The 9241-nt window shown below is 37.8% G+C and overlaps 1 protein-coding gene across 2 annotated transcripts; it reads left to right on the top strand.

Moving 5' to 3' along the window:
• The first annotated feature begins 4597 nt into the window (after positions 1-4597).
• LOC148847985 (F-box protein PP2-A13-like) lies at positions 4598-8076 on the top strand. Of its 2 annotated transcripts, none has more exons than XM_088950396.1 (3): positions 4598-5190; positions 5310-5428; positions 7282-8076. In XM_088950396.1, the coding sequence occupies exons 1-3, from the start codon at positions 4870-4872 to the stop codon at positions 7700-7702; spliced, it is 861 nt and encodes a 286-aa protein (XP_088806522.1). In that variant the 5' UTR covers positions 4598-4869; the 3' UTR covers positions 7703-8076. The 2 variants fall into 2 exon arrangements, with proteins under 2 accessions (XP_088806522.1, XP_088806523.1); XM_088950397.1 differs by having other exon boundaries at positions 4649-5190; positions 5310-5395.
• Positions 8077-9241: the final 1165 nt, after the last annotated feature.

Below are 9241 nucleotides of genomic sequence, written 5' to 3'. Positions count from 1 at the left end.
CTCACAAGTGACGCCCTATTGTATAGCCCCATAAAAAATAATATTAAACTTGGGGTAACCCTCTCCTTAACCTTCAATCCCTACGGAGCAGGATTCAATCTCAAGTCTCCATTAAGACCAGTTGGACCTTACTAGTAAGCTAGCTACACCTTCAACCATTTGCAATCAGCTACATGAATCCCGTCTCATGGTACTTTTTGGGCACCTAAATAGATTTATTTTTGGGATTTTGATTGGTTCTTCCGCCTAACCCTTATAAATTTTTATGTTAGAAATCTATCACAACCATTTTTTGGCCAAAAATTATTGATTTAGTTAGCAGTCTGCTGACCCAAGCAATCAAACCATCGACCTAGACAACGGTTTTTGGTCGTTTTTTATTATTTATTATTTTAAAATTTTTTAAGTCATGATAGGCCATTCATTCAAACTGGATGGTCAGACCTAGGGGACATCATGAGTCAGGTCAAACCGAGCTTTGCACTTATGATAAGGGTTATAGCTTAGGCCCGGCCCGGCCCAGGGTTCTGGGCCTGAAATATAAGCCCTAGCCCAGGTCTACACGGTCCCGAGCTGGGTCAGGCTTGATTTTGGGCCAATGCCTTTTATATATAAAAATATTGTATATCTATAATATTTTATATTAAATGACATAACATGCATATAAACTTATTTTATACATTATATAATATAAAATATTACATATAATATAAATTATATATGTCATATTATAATATTTATATATAAAATATATAATTTAATATAACATTATACACAAAATGTGTAAGTTTAAATATATACGGACTGAGCTGAACACATAATCCAAGCCCAAGCCCAGAATTTTCAGACCGGGCTGAAATGATCACCCCTAATCAGACCGCTTGAGTTAAAAACCAGTACCAGAATGATTCCCTATCCGACCCTAATATTTAATCAACCAATAGTTGTCTCTCTCTCTCTCTACTCATGAACTCATCTACCCATCTACATTTATCCATTATCAAAATAGGCGCTTTTGCTGACTGTATGGCAGGTGTTGTGGATGATCATGTATGGGAACATGTGGTGGTGGATAAAATGTTGCTGACTCGGATCCACGTTGAGAGGACTGTGCTTCTTTTTATCAATTATTGGTTATTCTTTTGTCTTCAACTCTTGATGGGCGGTGGATGCTTCAAATTGTAGTTTAGCTTGTATGATCACAACAAAAATCAAACAATGAAGATCCATGAGAAATGACTCGTAATCCTTGTACTTTGTATATTCGAGATGATTAGGAAAACCGAAAGAAACTTCTCAACAATCTCTCTTTCTGTTTCCACGTTGTTGCTTTCGGTCTGTTAGCAAGCACCAAACCTTTGTCCAACTGAAAGGAAAAAAAAAAAAAAAAAAAAAAAACAAATGAAAAGAGGAAAAGAGAAGGGTTTGTGAAAGGGTGGACCCGTTCTTTTCCTCTTCCTTTTTCAATTTAAATATAATTAAATATGTTCTCGTTAATAATTGATTCAGGGGTGTTCTTGTTTTTGAAATTTATCACATCAGCAATAAAACAAAAAACATGTTTTTGAACTCTATTTTCTGTTTTGAAAGGTAAAAAAAAAAAGGTTTTTTTTTTTCAAAAAACAATGCATGTTTTTGCAATAGAACCATCAAAATAATGATTTTTAAAACAAAAACAAATTGTGTAGTTGTAGAAGTTATATAATTTATGGAATATGATATTAAATAACTAGAGAAAACATGCTTTTAAACCGGAAGATTCAAGAACATGTTTTTGGTTTTAGTTTGCTTTCAGAACCAACAACAAAAAAAACAATTTGTGCTGTAAAACACCCCATTATATAATTTATGGCTACAACATAGTAATCATCACATCATCATCTAAAGCCTTCTACCAACTATATGGGATTAGCTACATGAATCCTGTTTCACCATTTACTTTCTATTAAGTGCAATGTCTAGGCCTTAAATCATTTTTTATTACTTCCACGTAAATCCTTTTTGATGTATTCCTACCTCTTCTAAAAATCTCAACAATAATAACCCAATTACTAGCTATCTTCTTTTTCGGTTTCCTAAATAATTTGTTATTCAGATTTACATATAAATTACTAAGATAAATCTGAACTATTAAATATTATTAAGAATGAAGAAAATTATTAGTAAGGTTGCAATTTGGGCCAGGTTTGATTAAAGGGTCTGTTCCAAACCTGGGTCAAGTTTATTTGGTTGCAGAAGTTCTTTATGTTCTCTTTCATCCAGTTCTATATGTTGTTCTCTTGAGAAATTATTTCTAGGTTTTCTGATTGGCCTTTTTAGTATTTTTTGTACCAATTTCTTGATTGAATGAAATATAACACCTATGGGCGATTAAAAAAAAAATGAAGTTAAAATTCTTTAAATTGGGCAACTGAATTTATATGTATCACCTACTTTATCAATTATCATCATCATCATCATACAAATCTTGTCCAAACTATATTGGGTCAGTTAGATGAATCATGTTTTGTCATTTTATTCTGTCCTGTGCCATACCAATTGGGCGCTTAAATCATTCAACTTCTTTGCCCTGCCCCCAATTCCTCTGTATAAGAAGAAAATTATAGCTATCAACAATGAAACATATAGAAAAAAGGTGCAGTTGAAAATTAAAGAGAGAGAGAGAGAGAATAGGAAAACTTTATAATCATATAAATATTTATTCTGAAGACAAAATTATACTCTTAAATAAGGTGACATTTTATTCTGAAAACAAAATAATATTTAATGTACTGTTCCAAAAGGCAAAAAAACTTCGGGGGTATCAATAATTGTGCTACCAGGTTGGATGATCACAAGACAATACTTATTGTCCACTTGACTTTTTTCACTTTATTTTTGTGAATCCAGATTAGCTGCGCTTGATCGCTGTGAAAAAATTTAGCTGCTGGGAACGTTTTTGGGCATGACATGTCCATCCATTCATGACATGTCTATCCATTCATTTCGAGCTGTCACCTATTCCAACTGTACTTTAGGCCTAAGAATTCTGAAGTTGGGCTGAACCGTCATTCTCCCATTACTCTTTTATTCTATATCCATAGTAATATGTCGTGTCCAAGAACATTTACTATTAAACCCTAACTGCCAAAGTTTTTTCGGTGACTGTATTAGGGGCCGTTTAATGTCCATTCCACATCAGTCATGCACACGAATATGTGTGAGACTGGAGTGGTTGTGGGGCATATACACTTGGTAGCTGACATGGAGCATTATTATTGGTTAAACAATCCCTAACACAGTCATCAAGTGATGCTAATCCGGGTTAAAAATGGACATGGGTGAAAGTCGGATTAACCACTTTGAAGAATTTCAAGCAGCCACTTTATCTAAAGCTCCCAATGGATATAGCCAGATGGACAAACAGATAATTTGGTAAGAGAAAACGGGTTGGCCATAAAATAGGATTTTAAGTTGCTTTCTCACTCAATCTCTTAGAATGTGTTGTGATATGAAAGCCAGCTGACAATTGATTGTACATAAATGAATGTCTATCCTCTAAATTTGGCAGTTGTCATCACTGTTACCAATACACGTATGCACATTATTTATCCAGATAACAAATTGAATGGAGGACCCAACACCATTACCTTTTAGCAACCTACCCATTTTAATTATCCAAATTGGATAGACATCTTTGGATTCTTTTCCCTTTTTTTTCTTAAAAAAAATGAAAAGGGAGATTTGTTGAGGATAAGGCCCAACTGGAACGTAATCCATTCTAACAATTAGTGAAAGGGAACTTCGTGGGCCCAACCCAACAAAACATGAACGTCTCAGCAAGTGAGTTTAATGTTTAAATAAACAACATTAATTAATACATTTAAAATACACCCTAGTTCCTAGCCATTTGATCGGCGGGCCATGCCCGATTGCCAATCCAAATCGGGTCATGGACCCTCCTTAGAATATAACTAATAATTTAATACTTGATAGTGTAACTTTGTGCAGTACCTGAAATTTTCTACACAAACAAAAGCAAAAGCAGCTCTTCACTATTGTTGACCCGACCAAGTCAGTGGTTTCGGGTAGTTGGTTGCCCGTTGGAACCGACTTTTCTTGACTCTTGATCCGATCCTCATTGTCATCGCAAGGAATGTTTCCTGCAGTGTAAACGTGTTGACGACCACCAAGTATGACCTTTCATCATCTGATCTCTAATTCACAGGTTTTGAATAGTTGTTGTCCTTTGAAAACGGGTCAACTCTGACCCACCCCGGCCGTGGGGTTGGTCCGACCCAAGTTGCACTAGTCTCGGGCTCAGCTCAGGTGTAGCCAGTTATCTCACACGAGATTCCGTTCTGTTGGTTGTGGTGGGATCCGAGCCTGATCTCACACTGTTAATGGGTGGGTATGTATGTGGGCCTCTATGGACCCATATCCAAAGATTTTTCTCTCTTTCTCTTTCCTTTTTATTAAAATTATTTTAATTTTTACTAAAATAAATATATTCTGAGTCTGATTTGAGCCCGTGTAGAGAACAAAAACAAGTGCACGGCGCTGGTATAGGCGACACGTGGATCTGTAATGTAATCCAACGAGGCACTAGTAGTCAGTCGCGCTCTCTCTCTCTCTCATGGTTTTAAGAGGAAAAAACAAAGCAGAGGATGTGAGTTGGGGTGGGGGGCGGAGGGGGTACGCGTTCTTGTTCAAGAAGGAAATGGAATCCCACCCAGTTCTCCTTTCTCCTTCCTCTCCTCCTCTTTCTATTTCTGTTTCTCGAATCTTACTTGTTCCGTCTGGGCATCCTCCTCCTCTTTTTTCTCTGTGAAGTGGTCGGAATTGAGGGCTACAGGTTAGCAGACATTCATTTGCTTCGGCTCACCGCTCATGGGGGCTGGTATGTCTGGTTTCGTTATATCGGAGAGTGGTGAACGGGATTCTCCTGTCAAGGTTGGTCTCGGTGATATACCGGAAAGTTGTGCCGCTATGGTTCTTATGTATTTGGATCCGCCTGAGATTTGTAAATTGGCACGGCTCAATCGAACTTTTCGTGATGCTTCCTCTGCTGATTTTGTCTGGGACTCTAAGTTGCCTTCTAATTATCGTTACCTCATTGAGAAAGTGTTCGATCAAGTCCCTCCTTATTTGAGTAAGAAGGAGATTTACGCCAGATTGTGTCACCCCAATCCCTTCGATGGAGGCACCAAAGTATGCACGATGCATCTCTCTGATTTGGCTTAATGGGATTTATTATTTTCCTTCCTTTTCTAGCTTTCCTGTTTTAAATTTTGCCAATAGTCTTTGTAAAATCTTTTATCTTTTCGCAGGAACTATGGCTGGATATGAGCACAGGTGGGACTTGCCTGTCTATCTCTTCTATGGCCTTGTCGATAACAGGGATAGATGATCGGAGGTATTGGAAACGCATCCCAACTGAGGAGTCTAGGTATTTATAAGCAAAAAAAGTAGCTCTCTTCTTAAAAGTTCCAAGTATGCTTTTGCTATATGGCATGGGCATAGAAAATATTCTCTCTTTGGGATTGTGTCTTCCTGGACTCTGCTAAATTTCTGTACAGTTAGGATATAAATGCCATACTCGAGTTTCTGCGAATTCAATGGGAAGGGGAGGGGGAGAATTGGTGTTGGTTTCATTTAATAACTGGCCTCCTTTTCTTAATCTTTGTTTCTCGAAGAAAATCCTACGTGATCTAAAACCCATGTGATTCTTCCTTTTCTTTTTAAGAAAATTCTGAAATAAAAGTTTCTGACTTAGGAAAGGTGCATGAACTAAAGGGATTTGCCCATCTCACATATATTGAGCATGGATGAAACATCTATCAACAAGTTTGCTTTATATCTGAGTCCTAAATTTTAGATTTGTGTCATCCAAACATTGTTCACTGTCCATAAATTCACAGGGTGTCTTCTGAATAGGTTCATTTGACACAGACTTCTGTCAGCATGTTCACTGAATAGCCTTGTACTTTTATTTTATGTGGTTTGTTTGCTTTATCCTAGATCTGAGTTCTCGATTGATGATTATGGATTCAGTTTGGTTGTCCTGAATTGTTAATAGATCTTAATAACTGCCATTCCAGTTTTGAGTGTTTTAATAAATCAATTTCTTCTACACAGAGTTATATCTAGAAGCTTAGCACCATAACTACTGCATGCAAATTCAGTCATCAAGGATGATTAATACTTCCATGTTCTGTCTTGATATACAATTAATATAGAGGAATACTGACCTGATTAAAGGATTTTGCAGATGTCAAGGGGAATTCCTATCCTTTAGGTTTACCCACCAATTAGCAAAGCTTGCTGTTAGAAAATGTTAAAACTAACCTTAAGACTGCTGACCGTTAGGCATCTAAGGCAGCTTAGGGAAGGTCGATACTTACGAATATAATAGAACTTCCCTCCATTCGTTTATGTGATGCAAAAGCCTACCTCTACGAATTTGATATGTTTTGGCTATTATTTTTCCTAATCTATGGTCTAGTTTCCCCTGTTTCATGCAGTCCTGTTGACAGGATCCAAAATGAATAACATTCACTGACAAATCTTGCTGCTTTCATTTACAGTTTCTAGAACATGAAATGCATGGTTTAACTAAAGCTATTTTTAAACTTGACTCCACTTAACTCTGTGGTATGGAGTATGAACTCAATTTGATGGTTTATTTTCTTCTCCAATTCAGAGTGCCCGCTGTTGTCTTTGGTTGGTTATTGCTTAATGGAGAAAAACAATTCATTTTGAGAGAGAGAGAGAGAGAGAGAGAGAGAGAGAGAGAGAGAGAGAGAGAGAGCAAAAAGAAATTGACCTGCTCAGCTTTGAAGTTATTGTATACATTATCAAGGTGGAAATGGACTTGTTGATGGAGTCTATGAGGCTAGCCACAAGTTACATCTGAAATTCTTATATCAAATAGGTTTTAATGACTCACTATTAATTGAACCTTTGCCCTCAATTTTAGCACCTTGTATGTCATTGATGACGCATCCCATAGAATTTGGATTCCTCGGCGTAATATTGTTTTCACTCTTGACGTAGAGTGGCAGGTTAGCGGCAGTTCACATGCTTTTTGAGTGACACTAAAGAAACTATGATCTATGTTGAATGTATCGTCAACTTGATTGCATTTTTCATTTTCTTTCTTTATCCTGCTACATTAATTGATTTGTCATTCAAGAGTAATGGGCATGGACATCTTTGTTTTTTCTTATCCATATGGACCATTTGTACATTGGAGTAAGATAAAAGCAGTCATTGATCTGCTGTTATTATGTTTCCTTGTAGATTCTGTTCAGTTGCATATCTTCAGCAAATCTGGTGGTTTGAGGTAGATGGACAGGTAGAATTCCAGTTTGCGGCAGGAACATATAGCCTGTTCTTCAGGCTTCATCTGGGAAGAGCCTCCAAGAGACTTGGTCGCCGTGTCTGTAACCCAGAGCATGTCCATGGTTGGGACATAAAGCCCGTTCGTTTCCAGCTATCAATTTCAGATGGTCAACATGCCCTGTCCCAGTGTTATTTGGAGGAACTGGGGAACTGGGGTCACTACTATGTAGGGGACTTTATCGTAGAGAATCCCAGCATACCCACAAAGATAAAGTTCTCAATGACCCAGATTGATTGCACACACACCAAGGGAGGTCTCTGTGTAGATTCTGTGTTAATATGCCCTAGTGAGTTTAGAGCCAGGTTAAAGCGTTTTTGAGTTGCTGTTAACCTTGTGTAGCTAGCAAGTTATCTTTTAGCATCTATAATCTATAGAGTTGGGAATTGAAATAGCTCAGAGAGAGAGTCAAGTAGAGTTTGGTTCCTTTGGGCAAGCCCACAAGCAGCAGTTTGTTGTAAATCATAGAAAATTAGCATTTAGCAATATGTATATTCTGTTGTTCTTTATTTGTGTAAGTGTTTGTTGATTTATTTTTTCTTCGATTCTTTTCCCTCTGTAGAGAGGTGTATGTAGTTGCTATTTGTGAGTGATGTTTTGCATCATTGTCAAAGCTTTTGGTGGTGTAGGAACTTTGGGAAACAAATTTCTGGTTGATATTTCGCATGTGAAAGGTGGAATTTTGTTTTTGTTTATACTTGTTTCTTTCCCTCCTTCTGTTTGTTGTAAAATGGCATTAATGGATGGAAGTGCAAGGGTGAAAGGTTGGTGATGGGAGTTGTTAGAAGTCTTGGTCGGGAACTCGGGATATGGTTGACACCAAGAGGTTAAATTAGGGGATGAATCCTTTAAATAGACGGACCAACCTTTTATTTTTTTGACTAGGATTACAGAAGGGCTAACCTTGCCCAAGTGAGCACATCATGCGAATGTTCCTATCAAGTAGTGGGGATGTTTTATGCCAAACAAGAACAGTAACTAGATTGGTGACTAGTAGACCTGTTCATGTGCCGGCGGGTCAGCCTGGCCCAGCCCGGCCCTTGGACGGGCTTGAACATGTTATAGACCCGCGGGCTTAACTTCTGGTCAAAAAGCCCGACCCACAATAAATTTGAGCTGGGATATAGGGAAATTTGTAATTTTTTTTTATTAGGTCGGGCTTCGGGCTCAGGCTTAGGCTTCGGGCTTTTTATCAGAGCTGGGCTTGGGCACAAGTTATAGGCCTGTTGGTCGAGTCGGGCTCGGGCTCGGGTTTAGCATATTTCCATTAATGATGAGTAAAAGTCTGGCCTGAGCCCGGCCCATGAACAGGTCTAGTGGCTTGAATTATTCTTTGGCAAGAGATGATAGGTCCAAGTGCGACCCCACAAAATTCAAACCTCCCTAATAAGGTGAGGATTGGAGCAGGTAGAGGATGGAAGTAAGAAAAATAATTCACATTGTACAACACCCTCCTTAATAATTCATATCCTCTGTTTGGTAAAATCTACCTTTCTCCTTTGAATTTCACAACGTAATAATCCACATCCTAACTTCTCATCTCCACCCCCAAAAAAAAGAAGAATAAAATAAATTTGTCTTCTGTTGCCTTCTGTTGCCTTCTTTCCGACAGATGAGTTTATTTGCTCACTTCTATTCGGAGGTGACAGACCGCAGTCCCGTTTCAATTCATTTCTACGGTTCATTCTACTGACCCAATTAAATAACACCATCTGGGATCTTTCTTTTAACATGTTTAGCAGTCTTATCTTATCCATGACTAATGGTGTTAAGCATATCTATCCTATTGAATTTCTTTTGTGCACGAAACCTTCTCTAATTCCTCTCTTTCTCTCTCTCTCTCTCTCTATATATATAGCT

Source organism: Nelumbo lutea, chromosome 6 (genome assembly GCF_056320005.1).
Source record: "Nelumbo lutea isolate HS-2025 chromosome 6, American lotus-T2T, whole genome shotgun sequence".
In the NCBI taxonomy this organism is placed as follows: domain Eukaryota; kingdom Viridiplantae; phylum Streptophyta; class Magnoliopsida; order Proteales; family Nelumbonaceae; genus Nelumbo; species Nelumbo lutea.
This window is presented reverse-complemented; position numbering and strand designations above follow the sequence as displayed.